The sequence below is a fragment of the Abramis brama genome, assembly GCF_963993115.1.
Source record: "Abramis brama genome assembly, chromosome: 6".
Classification (NCBI taxonomy): domain Eukaryota; kingdom Metazoa; phylum Chordata; class Actinopteri; order Cypriniformes; family Leuciscidae; genus Abramis; species Abramis brama.
This window is the reverse complement of record NC_139968.1, coordinates 26,435,998-26,452,490: the sequence shown is the minus strand read 5'-3', so window position 1 is coordinate 26,452,490 and position 16,493 is coordinate 26,435,998. Positions and strand designations below refer to the sequence as shown.

The 16,493-nt window shown below is 38.8% G+C and overlaps 2 protein-coding genes across 3 annotated transcripts; both read right to left on the bottom strand.

The window, feature by feature from the left end:
• Positions 1–1,271: 1,271 nt before the first annotated feature.
• Positions 1,272–5,279, bottom strand: LOC311084651 (protein shisa-5-like). 2 transcript variants are annotated; one of them, XM_084116834.1, is made up of 5 exons: positions 5,155–5,279; positions 2,830–2,965; positions 2,274–2,443; positions 2,026–2,187; positions 1,272–1,949 (listed from the first exon to the last, which is right to left on the bottom strand). In XM_084116834.1, exons 1-5 carry the CDS (start codon positions 5,213–5,215, stop codon positions 1,765–1,767), a joined length of 714 nt encoding a protein of 237 aa, XP_083972960.1. In that variant the 5' UTR covers positions 5,216–5,279; the 3' UTR covers positions 1,272–1,764. The 2 variants fall into 2 exon arrangements, with proteins under 2 accessions (XP_083972960.1, XP_083972961.1); XM_084116835.1 differs by having other exon boundaries at positions 1,272–1,946.
• A 91-nt stretch (positions 5,280–5,370) lies between these two features.
• On the bottom strand, positions 5,371–14,991 carry bap1 (BRCA1 associated deubiquitinase 1). Its single transcript, XM_084118119.1, has 17 exons — positions 14,773–14,991; positions 14,531–14,560; positions 14,265–14,319; positions 12,947–13,079; positions 12,706–12,825; positions 11,726–11,787; positions 11,448–11,590; positions 11,287–11,365; positions 10,503–10,641; positions 10,231–10,375; positions 9,871–10,058; positions 9,661–9,791; positions 7,336–7,829; positions 6,981–7,201; positions 6,779–6,871; positions 6,616–6,688; positions 5,371–6,437 (listed from the first exon to the last, which is right to left on the bottom strand). The coding sequence occupies exons 1-17, from the start codon at positions 14,807–14,809 to the stop codon at positions 6,304–6,306; spliced, it is 2,277 nt and encodes a 758-aa protein (XP_083974245.1). The 5' UTR covers positions 14,810–14,991; the 3' UTR covers positions 5,371–6,303.
• Positions 14,992–16,493: the final 1,502 nt, after the last annotated feature.

Sequence of the window (16,493 nt, the reverse complement as noted above, 5' to 3'; positions counted from 1 at the left end):
TGAACCGGAAGTTACAAACGACTTTTCTCCAGTGTTGTGGCGTATTTCCAAGTGAAACAGAATATTGAATAGAGGGCAGGGTTTAATAGCAGACTAACGGTTTGAGGGAAGTTGCCACGCCGTCGTTTCGAGGGGGGAGGGAAGGATAACGTATTTGATTAAAGATTATAAGGGTATATGAATTTTTAAAAAATTAATGAAGTGCACAAATAAATCATTTATAATAAACACTACAATATTACATATAAAAATACGAATAGTAAAATTTGATTTCATGCCGACTTTAGAGCTGCTTAGCTGAGTTGAACATTATTGATAAAAAAATGTTTTATTACATTTTTTGCAGACATATAAAAGGTAATCCAACATTTTCAAAATGAGACAAGGTGTCTAAATAAATAGATGTAAAAGCAAAAGAAAAGTTCAGCATATAGCAACACAGAGCAGCTACTTTGGAGTTCATTCCGGAGTAAATTGTTAAAGAACATGTTAAGATCACATTCACAAGTTATTTTCTCTTGCAAACAAAATAGACTAGGCCTAATATCACTTCCGTCAGTCGGTCCTTATGAAGACTCTAAATATAATATACATTTACATTAGGCTAAACAATACTAAAATCCATTAGCCTTTAATTCTTGCTTTGAAACGGTTCTCTGGTCAATGAGATTATGAGTCAGATTGATGAACAATTTAGACATTTTTTTATTAATTGAAACCCAGACAGCAACATAGTGTCGTTCCAGATCCGGCTTATCTGGGCGGTGTGGAATCCACTTGTACCATATGTGGGCCGGATCTGGGCCGACACTATGTTGCTGTCTGGGAAAGGTCCGATTGAAGATTCGTTCAGGACTCGGACATCTCTAACATGTTGGACCGAAGATAAAGTTTGGAAATATACCTCGTTTCATTACCCTATAATGTCTTTATAATTTTGAAGTACTTGCACTCAATACATCAGGGACAGTTAGCAAAATAAATCCAAAATGTGTGACATCCATCCTGCACATTTTTTACATTTTACCTGTATTTTAAATAACGCATTGAATTGTTGTTTAAGGTTAAATGTCCACATAAACGGATAATTTCCCAGCAGCAAATTACCAGTACCTTTTTAAGGTTACCTTTCAGGTGCATTTCCGGAAACTGAAGAATCAATTAAACCCAGTTATGTTTTTCTTGCTAGTGTAATGCAAACAATCCTGATAAGTCCTGTTTATGCTCCTCCCATCCAAGAAACTCAAGAAGAAACCAAAGACCAACAGTGTAATTTGAAACAAATTCATTTAAATGTTAATGAAAAATGAGAAAATACATGTATACAAACAGACAGAACATGTCTGAGACAACCCACAGCTCTAATAACAAGCAAAAAACATCTTCAAGACAAAGTTGCAAAACTCAGGACTCTATAGTCAACTTGACTCCTGGCATTCCTTTTTGCCATAAAATGAACCCAATCCTACAAGTGTAGTACAATCTCAAAATATCAATCCCAATCTAGGATCCCAAATTATAGGACAATGGATAGTTAATCCACTTTAATACTTCAGCAAATTATTTGGTTAAAATAGGGAGAAACAAACAAATTCAAGTGCACAAAGCAACTTCGCAATGGCGAACAAGAGAGTATAAATGTTACACATTAACAAACAACAGTAATACTTGTATTCTCGACACCATGGTAGGACAGTGTCCACAGTAGCTGCACGATTCACTAGGGCAGAACAGCGAGGAAACACGTAACCCAGTGGTTTTGGTTTAGTAAGTGGTCTTAACTGTTGTAGCCAAAGTTGTACCCGGTAACTCCACATAAGCGGGGTTGTATGCAGGTTGAGGTGTGGTGTAGTCTGTGGGCAGTGGTGGTTGAGCTGGTTGTATAGGGTACATGGCCTGATAACCGTCATTGGGTGCCTGGCTGAAGGGAACAGGATACCCTGGACCTGCTGGAAAACAAAGTAATCATTTTCATTGTTTGCCATCATGCTCAAATAGCCTTGGTCGTCTTGTTGCAGATATTACCAGCCTCCTGATACGGTTGTTCCTTACAAGGACCAGTTGGCATGGGTTGGCATCCATAAGGTGGGTTATTTGGCAAAGGCTGGAAAATAAGGTACTGACTGCCCTGAATGTCAGGCTGTTGAAGGTATTGTGTCGTTGTGACTGAAGTTGTCGCAATCACAGCTGCAGGGAGAATCAAAGGTGGAACAACATTGGAATGACGTTCTAAAAGCATTCGGTTCTATTGACGGACATACATTTGCACTTACATCTAGGACTTCTGAACCTTTTATGGAGACAGCAGCAGGGACAGACCCAGCAGGTGATGAGCACAATGATGGAGGTCGCAAATATGAGGACTACTACTACGGGGAAAATGACCTCACCAGGCACAGACTCCATTCGAGGAGGGTTACCAAAATTCTTGAAACCTTCTTTTCTGGACAGATTATGAAGAATAAACATTAGAAATCCAATTTTATATTATAAATATATTAGGTTACAAATGGTCACTGGAAATCGGTTTCAGCCATCCATTTTTACTAGACAAATCCTTTGTCGTCTTGGGACTGAAAAGGTTTGTGCTTGTAGAAAAACAGAAAATAATGGGAAGAAGGCATTTCCTCTTTAGGGTTTCCTGTTCTGAAAGCTCTCTGAAAAAGGCAGCTGTGTCCAGAACTTATTGCCGTTGTCGCTCTTTAATGTTCAATTCTACTTGCTTGTACTAGATTATGACAAAATCATCAAAATAAATACCCTGTGGTAACAGAAATGTGCAACACTTAGTTCTGACTTAAATTAAGAAAGAAAAAAGCAATTCCTCACAACAAACAGTCAAGTCGTCCTTGGATTTTTTTTTGCGGATCGGAGCAGCAGTACGTCTCACGACAGATTCCACAGCAGAACTTCCCAGAATCACACCATTCATATTTACCCCCGAACATGCTACAATCCTCACTGCCTAAACAAAAGAACAGAAGAGATGTGAACCATTTTGAAAAGGCAAAATAGTTGCGAATCACTTGTTTAAAGCAGATTTGGAAGGTTGGGGTAAATAACAGGTTAAATATTTAAGAAACCCTGTGAAAACACATTTTAATCTCTTTGAGTTTAATAATCTGTTCGACCAGAATTTTTACAGATATTCAAACTTTTCTGTTTAGTTATCAGTTTGTATAAATTATTCAACTTTTTTGCAGCAACCAGTGCTCGAAGTGGGGCAGTATTGTATTTAAAGAGAAAGACAAAAAAATTGAGAGGTGTCTTGCTGCAGCCTGGGGTGGACCTCCAACCCAGCCCACATCCAAGTGTGATGTCAGAAGCCACGCCCATGTCCAAATACGTCACATTCCCATTGGAGTGATTTTTAACCCCACACCAACTGATCCCTACATCTACCTGTCACTGTAACCTTAAAGGCCCCCAGAATCAAAATTTAAGTTCTTTAGCATTTAGTATGAATATGTTACCCTTAATGTTATGAATAAGCTGGAGTGTTCCAAAACAATGACAAAATTCGCATTTAGGAGATATAAGCATTCAAAACTTACACTCTCTCACTTCCGCTAAAATGAGCAAAATTGACAATGAAAGCCGAGGAGACTTACACACTGTGTAAGTTGATGAGTTGATTTATCTGCATTTTAATATGCTTTTGTTCATAGAGATTTTTAGATGGATACTGAGGCTTTTTAGGTTGGGTAGAATCTGCAATCTCTGACCAAGTTTGTTTACTGGCTGCAATACGCTGTGTTTCCTGCAGACAAGCATCCCGGGGTGTCGAAATACTATTGGGTGAACTGGCAGTGGGCGGGATCACACAGACCAAAACAAAAACAGACATTTGAAATGCAATGCAAGTCGCTTTGGATAAAAGCGTCTGCCAAATGCATAAACGTAGAATGTAAATGTAGAATGTAGTAGAGTGAAAAAGTTACATACAGCACCTTATCGGAACCTACATAATAAAACCCGCCAAAAACCTAACCCTTACGCCCAGGGCCGTTTCTAGCCTTTTTGGCACCTTAGGCAAAGTGAACCAATGGCTCTCAATGGCGCCCCCCAGCTGTTTGCGCCCTAGGCGACCGCCTAGTTTGCCTATGCCTAGAAACGGCCCTGCTTACGCCTGAAACGCATATTTAAAACCTACCCTTACGCCTTAAAACCCTTTCAATCAGAAACCTACACACAACAAATCAGGTTTCCGGGGCAGAACGGGACGAGGAGTCTGTCACAAGGTGATGTATTGGACACGGGCGTGGCTTCTGAAGTCACTCTTGGATGTGGGCGGGGTTGGATGTCCAGCGTAGGATGCAGCTTTCCTGCGAGTGGGCGTGGTTTCAGCGCAGCCAGCGGACACGCCCCCAGCGTTTGAGAGCATTTTCAAGATTTTGATAGCTTATTTTATTTACTTGGCGGCTTTTTTTAATCATTCAAATTTTGGCTGGGTGCTAATAACACATTTTTCTGTGGTGTGACAAACTCAGAACATATGCTTAATTTTGACTTTACAGGGACTTTAAATTAAGTTCTTAAACACCTTTGAGAAGAAATTCGAATAATTTTCGACAATCAGTTCTTTCAAAGAATCTAAAAATTATTAGCATTAACATAAAACGACACAAAAATTATATTCTCAAATTTAATCTAATGAGCTTGACATGTCCAAATGTGACGGTGAGCTGGTGTGTTGGTGGACAAATCGTTCAGACCAATTAACTTAAAACCCTAACCAACACCAGTTTTTTGTGAACCTGTTCAACTATTCATTGAAAAGAAGAACAGTTCGTTCAAGAATCGAACAACGCTACTTGTTTGGAGTAATGCTGACCAGATTAAGCAACATAAAGATTTGGCGACAGAGAAACAGTTATAATACACTAACATAATTCAACACGTGCTTCCGCGTGATAAACGCGCGAAAATGTTGAGAGAAATTACAAATAACCCCAGAATAGCTCTTGAAAAAGATGAAAACAAAAATGATTATTATTATGGGATTATTAGGATAATTAGCAAATAAATCTTAAAGACGTGCACAGCATCCTACACTTCTAATCAAACATGACACCCGTCCTGTATTCATACTTCAAAAACATCGATTTACTCGGAAAAACAAGTTTAAACGCGTTGAAAGGTTTTGACACTTACTGACTATGGTCGTGAATAAAGCCAAAAAGCACATGAGCAGCACCGGGACGCTGGAAGCCATAGCTGCTCTTTCACTTCGTGTGGAGGCAGTTGAGAATGACGCGTCTCTCAACCAGGTTCAGGTGGGGTTTTTTTATTTTTCTGCTGCTGACTTGACCTATTAAGACTAGTTACTCCCATGCAAGAGACTTCTCAAACTAAAACCAAGACCACCAGTGTAATTCAAAACATTTATTTTAATGTCTAGATCTGACAGTCTTGTTTAGACATAAGATAACACAAACACATATGTACAAACAAACATATGAGACAAAACCCACTGGTCGATTGCCAACAAAAACAATCTTCAAGAAAATGTTGAAGAACAATTATATATAACCAAAACCATAACTGCTTCGACTCTTACTGTGATGATTTCTATGAAATGAATTAAAATACAATTCACAAACCAACTCAGGTTCACAATCTTAAAATATCCCAAAGTGACAGTGCCAATCTTGGATCCTTTTTAGTCTAGTATACTTATGAACAAAATGACTGAACACTGAATATTTGATCCCAGAACGACTGTGAACATATCTCTAGAATTCCATCCAGATTGGCGATTGGTCCATTTGATAACAATAGACATTCTCCGGGCAAGCACTGTTTGAGTGAATCTGGTGCGCTGTTATCTTTGGTAGCACTTTAATTGGATATTTGGGATGTCTGGAGATTAAGATTCCTTGAAATCTTTGGATTTTAAAGTCTGAATTACTCCAGCCCTGATCCTCAATCTCAAAATATTACCCTAATAATGGCACTAACAGTTGTTTTCCCAATATGGTGCTACAATGATTGTTGTTTTTATGATTAGCTTGATACAGTACAAAGTAAGGATTTCATATGGCAACATGACAAATGATTCAGTATCTCTAAACATCTTCTGAGCATCACCAATTTACTTTGGAAGTGGTGTACTATGGATGTGGGCAGTTTACAATGTGAAACAAACAATTCATGAGGTTAAAAAACAATGTTTGAACCAACATCATCACTAACACTGTCAATGAGGTGTTTGTTATTGTTGCTTGTCTTCAGAAATGTGTCAGGACAATGTCTCAGAAAGATTGAGTCATGAAGTTGCTGCCATTCGGTTCTTTTTAGCGTTTATTGGCGCTTAGCTTTGTACGGCCGTGAGCGTTTCCGCCGGTCGGGTTTGCGTTGTTTGTGGAGCCGGCCGATGCTTACGCCCTGTCGGCGACGCACAGAGATGTTCTGCTCCACCAGACTCGCTAACATACCTACAAACCACCAAAGGGACATTTGATTAAAATAATCATTTCCAGGCAATGTACTTTCATGTTGTTACAACCCATATGACTTTCGTTCTATCATGGAACGCAAAAGACGACGTTTAGCAGAACATTCACGCTGCTATTTCATGAACATATAACGTATGAAGACAAAAATGCTTTTTACCTTCTTGTGCCAGCATTGATATGAATGTGCAGATGAACTCATCGTAGTTATGAGTCCTCCTCTGGTCATCGATCTGCGAAAGGACAAAAAGCATCACTATAAGCTCTCTGGCAAACATATTTCTTTGTTCACTGGACCGTCAAAGATGAAGTTAAACACTTGCCTTATACTTTTTCCTTTTCTCCACTTCTTCTTTCAGACACACTTCGTAGTTTGTGATGTCTGCTTCCACGTACTTCAACAAGGCTAGCAACTCCTGTAAGACAGAAACCCTCAAGTTCATGTAACTTTGCATAACAAACCTGTCCCAAACAAAACTAATGAGAAACAAAATGATTGCAGAAAGAAAATGGTTGCCGTCTCACTTTAGGAGTGTATTTTTCTCCAGAAGGTTTGCTGCTGGTGTCAGTGGTGGCGTCGGTGGACGGCAGGTTCTCCTTGTCTGATTTGACGTCCACTGACTCTTTGACGTCCTCCTGTTTCATCTCCACCGAAGGTCCCTCCTTGGCTTCCTCCTCTGGACAGGTCGCCTCTTCTTTCTCTTTCTTCTCCACACTATCTGATTTCTTCAACCCCTCCAACGTTTCTGTCAAATGAGATCAAAGTTATCCAAACCAATACTGGAACAATTGATGAATCCTTCGCAATAGGATTGAGAAAATCTATTATGAATAAAAATAGGGTCCAATTAGATTTCAAAACGTTCAATCTCATTGTTACCTGTAGGTGGCAGGGCAAGCATGACACCATCCTCTTGCAGTTGCAGCAGCGTGGAGCTCACTAGCGCCCCCAAGTCTCTGACGGCTCGATTGTGTCGGGCATCTAACCGGAGCAGCCCCTCCTCTTCTCCGAACAGCACACGGCTCAAGTGGGCCGCCACGGGGCTGGAGGGACGCGTAGCTGCTTGCGATCGCGCAGGTGAGCGCAGAGGTGAGTTGAACGCACTGCCGATCTCAGAGGCCGTGTCCGTGCTTTCGTTGCTGGGTGTGGGTGAAGGCTGGCAGGCTGAGGTGATGCTGATCCCGCCCGTGCGACCCTCGGTACGAACATTCAGAGGTGTGGATCCTGTTGTGGCCATGGCGTCCTTCCTCTGGACCTCCTTCTTGAGTTTCTCAGCTAAAACGCTGAGTGCTAGCTGACCCTCCATTGCCGCAACCCCGCTCACTCCAGTGCGGCTCATGGTACGTGTGCGTAGACCCACCTTTCTTCGGACCCTGCCAATCAGACACACAAACAATTGAGGTCATAGTGGAGAAACTAGTAGTAAAGACATTGTTAAAAAAGTCCATGTGACTAGTACTACAGTGGTTCAACCTTAATATTATGAAGGGACCAGAATACTTTTTGTGCTCAAAGCCCCCCAAAATAACGACTTTATTCAATAATCTATTCTCTTCCACTTCATTCTCCTATGCTGTTGATGAAGTGTAAACAGTGCAGCGCTTCCAGGTTATGCATCAGAACCCGCTTCTCATTCAACGAGCAGAGATTGTTGAATAAAGTCATTATTTTGGGGGGGTTTTGCGCACAAAAAGTATTCTCGTATTCAAATACGCCACAGTGTTGCCGCAAGGTGTTTGCATAATTATTCTTCTTTGGTAAGTTTTCAACTACTTACTAATATCATGGTGAGAATGTTGCTAAGCATGTTAGCTAGCGGTTGTTAAGCATGTCGCTATTGTGGTGGATTTTTAATAGATAAAATAGTAAACTGTATATTAAACTAACCATGTTTCTAACATCTAACCTTATTCTCTTTTTAGGCCTAACATGATAACACTTTGAAACAAAATGTACTAAAACGTTTTGTCCTGTTTTTGAATTTGTGTTGCCATACCCCTTTTACTTTGGTTGTGTGAGTGTAAAAATAACAAATATGGGAATTGAAACTAGACAGATGACTAAATTTGAACCTTGTGATTAACAATGAAGTAATCATTAAAACAAAGTTTGCTTTACCTAGTAACAGAAGGGTTTGCATATGAAGAACCAATCAAATTCATATCATTTTGCCATACCTCCCTATTCTATAAAAATGGTTGTATTCGTGTTAGCTGGTGGGTTTCTCAATGGAATTTGTCTGAGATCCTCCGGCCTTGCTTCTTCTTGGGGAAATTCTCAGAGAACTGCTCGAGAGATCCTCCGGCCGTGATTAAAGCATTTAAAGTACATTTACTGCGGTCTGTTTGTCGATTATTCCTGCGCAGGAAGTAAGATAGTTACGGGAATATGTATTAGCACCCAGCCGACATCGATGTGTAGATGCGCTAGGGTATAGGATTAGACTCAGCCGACGTCGATATGTAGACGCGCTAGGGTATAGGATTAGACTCAGCCGACATCGATGTGTAGACGCGCTAGGGTATAGGATTAGACTCAGCCGACATCGATGTGTAGACGCGCTAGGGTATAGGATTAGACTCAGCCGACATCGATGTGTAGACGCGCTAGGGTATAGGATTAGACTCAGCCACCATTGATGTGTAGACGCGCTAGGATATAGGATTAGACTCAGCCGCCGTCGATGTGTAGACGCGCTAGGGTATAGGATTAGACTCAGCCGCCGTCGATGTGTAGACGCGCTAGGATATAAGATTAGACTCAGCCGACGTCGATGTGTAGACGCGCTAGGGTATAGGATTAGACTCAGCCGCCGTCGATGTGTAGACGCGCTAAGGTATAGGATTAGACTCAGCCGCCGTCGATATGTAGACGCGCTAGGGTATAGGATTAGTCTCAGCCGACGTCGATGTATAGACGCGCTAGGGTATAGGGTTGTACTCAGCTGACGTCGATGTGTAGACGCGCTACAGTATAAATATTATTGGCCCAGGGAGACTTAGGTCAGATGAGATAGGACTTAGTTAGGTTTAGGGAAAAATCTACGACAGTTTATTGTTAGCTAAATAATAACACCTGCAGTTTAACGGTACAGACATTTGAAGGGACTCTATCGCCGTCTTGAGTTCTGGAGGTTTGTTACCACTACAAGAACATATTTTAAATTGAGTTTAGAAATTTAACACTTTCTCAAACATCTTATACCTGCTTGTGGCACCTGTAGTGCTACACTCCTCTTCTTCATCATCATAGTCATCCTCGTCGTCAGAATAAGGGGGCTGAGGGGGGCCAGGTAATCGTGAGCGTCCCACACCCGCAGCGAGATCCTCCTCTTCCTGTCAATCAACCAAAATACTGAGTGAAAACACATATGTTAACGAGTCCAGATATTCCTGAAACTTAACCTGATCTTACCTGCATAGGGGACTTGGCGTAATTGTGGTTGTCTAGGAAGGCTGGCAGACGCTGGACGATGGGGTTGGGACTGGGAACAGGTAGAGGGGCTGGTGGCGGAGCGCCCACTGTTGGCAAGGCGCCGGGTTTAGTCATGGGTCTGACTTTTCCAGCGGGACTTGCTAGAGCCGCAGCACCTTCTTGAGTTTCTGAAATGTCATGGGACATGTTTTAGGTTCTTTTTCACATTGTTTTGAGGCAAAAATGCTCCTACTGACGTCATTCTTATCAAGAAATAGGCCTTAAATCAAAAGGCTCTACATTTAAATACATTTAAAACATACAAACTAAATTATATTCAAATCAAATTGTTTGGGGTACCTGTGGGTGTAGCCTTCTCTGTACCCAAGGTTACTGGTGTGTCTTGCCCTTCCTCCTTTTTAACAGCAGGGGGAGTGTCTTCTGAAGAGGAGGAGTCTTGTTGCTTACGATCTTGGCCTGAATCTTGTTGGGTCACCCGAATGACCTGTAGCATGTACAGTGGTGCACATAAGCATTTACAAATGAGCCCGACTGTGCCGTACACAGAGAAATCATTCACAGAAAGCTTGATTATCAGGATTTTATTCAAAGAAAGAAGAGTTTATACTCACTTTTTTCTCCCTAACCTGCTGGAGCCCTTCTAGAATAATCTGCCTGTTCCGTTTCAGGATATCCAGCCTGGACTCGTATTTTATTCTGCGATCTGTAACCACCGCCATGAGATTGAAGCGGATGTCATGGTAGGGCTCTCTGAGGGGAGAGAAGACAAATCAGATATGCTAGAAAGAAAATAATAAATTGCTTGAACAATAATCATTTAAAAAAAGTATACATATATTTTTTATATATTTTAATATAATGAATATGTGAATATATAAAAAAATGTGCTTGTTTTTTTAATTAATATATGAATATGTTCATTTAAAAAGATGTAATATATATTTCACCTTTAATTATATACATATATATATATATATGTGTGTGTGTGTGTGACTTAAAGGGTATTATTATATTTTTTTTAAATCAGAGAAACCAACTGTTGTAATGTAGATTCAAAATGTTGAATTCAACTACTCCTAATTACGGCTTATTAATAGTTAGTAAGGTAGTTGTTAAATTTAGGTATTGGGTAGAATCAAGGGATTTAGAATATGATCATGCAGAATAAGGCATTAATATGTGATTTATAAGTTCTAATAATCAGCCAGTGCTGATAAGCAACTAGTTAATAGTGAGAATTGGACCCTAAAGTGTAAAAATGAGATGCTTAAAAAAAACCGTACAGAAGATCTGAATAAAAAGTGCATTACAATATTGCAATATTCTTGATGTTCTATATATAATTTGATCATCCTGTTGGCTAGAGATGTGAATATTGATCAGTCTGGCTCTTACCCAGCAGTGGCCAGTCCTATTCGCTCCATTATGACCCGTCTGGCTTTATCGGTCCACTCTTCCTCTTCACCCCACGGCCCTGAGAGAGACAGACAGATTATTATAACCTTGTCCTTCGTCGGACTGTCAGTAAAACTGTCTTTTGTGAGTTAAGTTCTCACCGTGGTCGATGGGATACGCCTTCAGCCCGTCCAGTTCAAACAGCCGGTCTTTGATTGGCACGTAACTGACGAAGTGAAACGCCTCCATCGTCCGCACGGCGCTGATGCCGTTCTGTTTCTCCGGCAGGTGCCGCGGCTCCGGTCTCCATGGAAACAAGACAAAAAACAATAACTACAAAACAACAGATTGAGACAACAACTAAGATTGATTGCGTAAAATCTACTTATTCTATGCTAGTGGGAAAGGGTTTGCAGAGTAATATGAAAGCTGACCCTACCTGGCATGGCTGTTGTGGGCTTTCGCCAGCTCAGGGGCGTTTCCAATGGCGTAACCTTTACTCTAAGAAGTCAAAAAATGCAGATGTGCTTTAAAACACAGGCATTGAGAAAATGCAAAAGTGTGCTTATGTGGTTTTCTTATAGTGCAATGACATTCAGACATTTTTAAGCATGACTTGAAGGGATCGCTCACCCAAAAATGAAAATTGTGTCATAAATTCCTCGCCTTCATGTCGTTCCAAACCCGAAAGACTTTTGTTCATCTTCAGAACACAAATGAAGATATTTTTGATTAAATCTGAGAGCTTTCTTTACTCTCCATTGACAGTTACACAACTGACACTTTGATGCTACAAAAAGTTCATAAAGAGATCGTAAAACTAATCCATATGAATTGAGCGGTTTAGTCCAAATTTTCTGAGAGACTTGTTTGCTTTATATGATGAAAATTGAATTTAGGCTTTTATTCACATTTAAACATTGATCCGTGAACATAAACAAAAGCTCAATCGAACTTGCTTGACATGCGAGAATAGACCTCATTGGTTGTTGCTGAAGCTCAAACGTGCTGCGTAACACAAGAAAGAACCTCATTGGAAGCTCATGCTTGAGCTTCTGTTTACCACAACTGATGTGTGCGTTGATGGATGTTTATTTGTGAATAAAAATCCTAAATTCAATCTGTTCGTTATATAAAGGGTCTAATTTGGTCTAAACCGCTCGATTCATGTGGATTGTTTTTTTATGATTGTTTATGAACGTTTTGAAGCGACAAATTGGTCGTTGCGTAGCTGTCAATGGAGGGACAAAAAGCTCTCAGATTTCATCGAAAAGATCTTCATTTGTGTTCCGAAGACAAGCGAAGATGTTACGGGTATGGAACAACATGAGGGTGAGGAATTAATGACAGAATTTTAATTTTTGTGTTAACAAACCCTTTAAGTCATGCTTAAAAATGGTGTTCATGTGTGTAACTGACCTCAGGACTGAAGCCCTTGGTGAAAGCTTTCATGCGGCTCAGAGTGTTTCCCAGCTCCACGCCGCTGCAGTTCAGTAGCACACTCAGCAGAGCGTGAGTGGCACAGGAGTTCGGTATCAACTGCACACAACAATCCACAGACAGACAATAGAAAACGGGGATAATAACAGCAGATTTATGTTGCAAGGCTACCATTATCAGTTTACAGGCAAAGAAATAAACGAAATCAATGCAGACTCACTTGGTGAGCAAAAAACATGTCGTTGACAATATCGTCATCAATAACGGAGGTTTCGTCCACCAGCGTGGAGACTTTACGCCGAGATCTTCGCTCTTCGATCCACTTAAAGAGGAAGATGAAGCCATACACTGGACTGAGGAGAAGAAAAAAAGACAGAAGAGCTAAATATATATAAATATACACACACACTCACCGGTCACTTTATTAGGTACACCTGTTCAACTGCTCATTAATACACATCTAGTAACCAGCCAATCACATGGCAACAACTCAAAGTAGTTAGGCATGTAGACATGGTCAAGACGATCTGCTGAAGTTCAAACTGAGCATCAGAATGAGGAAGAAATCTGATTTAAGAGACTTTGAACGTGTCATGGTTGTTGGTGCCAGACGGCCGGTCTGAGTATTTCAGAAACTGCTGATCGACTGGGATTTTCACACACAACCATCTCTAGTGTTCACAGAGAATGATTCAAAAAAGAGAAAATATCCAGTGAGCGTCAGTTCTGGAGGTATAAATGCCTCATTGATGCCAGAGGTCAGAGGAGAATGACGAGACTGGTTCCACAACACGCTGAACATGGAAGCACACGGGCTACAGCTGCAGAAGAAACGCCGGTGTCACTCTTGTCAGCTGAGAACAGAAACTGGGGATACAATTCACACAGGCTCATCAAAACTGGACAATAGAAGATTGGAAAAACGATGCCTGGTCTGATAAGTCTTGATTTCTGCTGCAACATTCAGATGGTAGGGTCAGAATTTGGCGTAAACAACATGAAAGCATGGATCCATCCTGACTTGCATCAACGGTTCAGGCTGCTGGTAGTGATGTAATGATATTTTCTTGGCACACTTTGGGCCTCTTAGTACCAATTGAGCATTGATTAAACACCACAGTCTACCTGAGTATTGTTGCTGACCATATCTATCCCTTTATGAGCACTGCATCATCTTCTGATGGATACTTCCAGCAGGAAAACACACCATGTCACAAAGCTCAAATCATGTCAAACTGGTTTCTTGAACATGAGTTCACTAAACTCAAATGGCCTTACAGTCACCAGATCTCAATCCAATAGAGCAGCTTTGGGATGTGCTAGAAACTGCATGATGCTCTTATGTATATATGGACCAAAATCTCTGCGGAATGTTTCCAGCACCTTGGTGAATTTAAGCCACGAAGAATTAAGGCAGTTCTGAAGGTAAAAGTGGGTCAACCCCGGCTCTAGCAAGGTGTAACCAAGTGGCCAGTGAGTGTATATATTAAAATCATAAATATACAGGCTTAACAAGTAAAAGTGTTTGATAAATGCACCTTTGACATTTGCTCTGAAGATCATAGATCTCCTCCACCTGAACGCCCTTCACACCTGTGTCCAAACACAAGCCATTTACATGAATCTTCACATATTAATTAATTTACCCAAAGCGTCTAAACTCATTTAATATTCATAACACTCCATGTTTTATCAATAATTGTTTATCACATTCAAACACCATCACTCATATTTAGACTGTAATTGACCCCATAAAAGCAATAAATCGTTTTTGCATGTGTGTGTGTCATACAGATCAACTCACCAAAGTCCTCCACCAAGAGTGTGAACAACCCTGAAAGTCGAAACAGCCAATATAATGACGTTAACATGAGATCATATGAGTGTGTTGAATTTTCATATGCATTGAATTCACAACTGTTCTACTATATAGCGAGATGACATGTTGACTTACAGCATATTTGATGAATAATAAAATAATGATTGATAAATAATGAATAAACTAACTCCAATATTATATGCATAGATGTTGATTTAGAGACTCACCCGGGTCACTTTCCAACTCCAGCCAACCTTTGTTCATTTTTGCAGAAATCAGAGTCACCAAAACTCCGCTAAATCATCGACCAGTCCATAATATTATAAAGAACTACATAAATCATTTTCTAGTACATATTTAATCCATCTTTAGACGATCTGGACGGCTAGTAAACACAATGAAGAGCAGCGCCGTCGACCGTAGTTGACGTCATCCCGCTGCGCCGTGAGTCAGTAGTGTAATGTAGTGAAGAAGCGCTGGGTGGCGCTGTGCTGTGAAGTTCAACTTGCATCTATGACATAAAAATGGTTCTAGTTTCGTAACAGTTTATTTATTCGTTTATAGTTTTTTGTTTTTGTTTTGGGTTTTTTACGGTGTACTTTTATGTGATTTCGCTATATCTCAATCTAAACAATCAATACGGGACATATTCCTTAAGCATTACATAAGGATTTGTTTAAATACCTTTCAGCAAAGCGATTACAAACAAGCGATTTGTAGTATAGTTTATCATCATGGCCAAGGAAAATTCAATTTTTTGGCGTTTAGAATCAGTAGTAGCTAATAATATGCAACATATATGTATAACAATATTTAATTTTTTTTTTCTTTTAATTTAAAGGGTTTAAAACTGGACAGTCTTTTTTTGTCTTAAACTACATTTTAAAAGTCATCTAGTTGGATACTTCTTGAGATTTACACAATAAGAAACCTTTTTGAGAGCATTGCTGTTTCGTAACATGCCATAAATGCTTCCTAATTACATAATAAGTTACATAACATGAATAGCTTGCACTTTCAATATATGAAATATAACTTATTTTTAAACAACAAAATATTATACATTTACTATATATATATATATATATATATATATATATATATATATATATATATATATATATATATATATATAACAATACTATTTTAGATTATATAATAATATTTTAAGATAATATTTAAAATATAAAAATATTATAAGGATATGTGCTAAAATGCAAAAATACAATAATAAAAAAGGATTGCATTGTAATATGATTGTAATATGATTAATTATAAATTACATTATAAAGTACAAAATAATATAGTATTTATAATGATGCCGGATAAAATGCAAAAAAACAAAAACAACCAATAAGTAAAAAAAGAGTACAGGCTTTGTATACAAAAATATACTATTAATGAAAGTATTTTATTACAAAATAATATGATATTTATAATAATACAGGCTAAAGTGATTATATATGATATATATATATATATATATATATATATATATATATATATATATATATATATGATAATGAAAAATAAGAAAAAAGAGTAGCCTACATGATTTGGATCCATAAATATATATATATATGATAATGAAAAATAAGAAAAAAGAGTACATGATTTGGATCCATAAATGATGATATATTAATTAAAGCCTATTATTAACATGATAAGTTATATTGTTTTATAATTATATAATATAATATTTATAATAAAACAGACTTACGCCTAACAAGTAAAACGCCTTCAATATAGATTATTTTAAGTATTTACACAACATTTTCTTAAACATTGCTGTTTTATAATATGCTTCCTAATTATATAATAAATTATATAACATGCACAAAAATACAATATGTTAAGATATATACTGTTTTATATGTATGCAATCATTTCATATAATATTTAAAACATCAAAACATGTGTATGTACTATATATTACAAAAATACATGC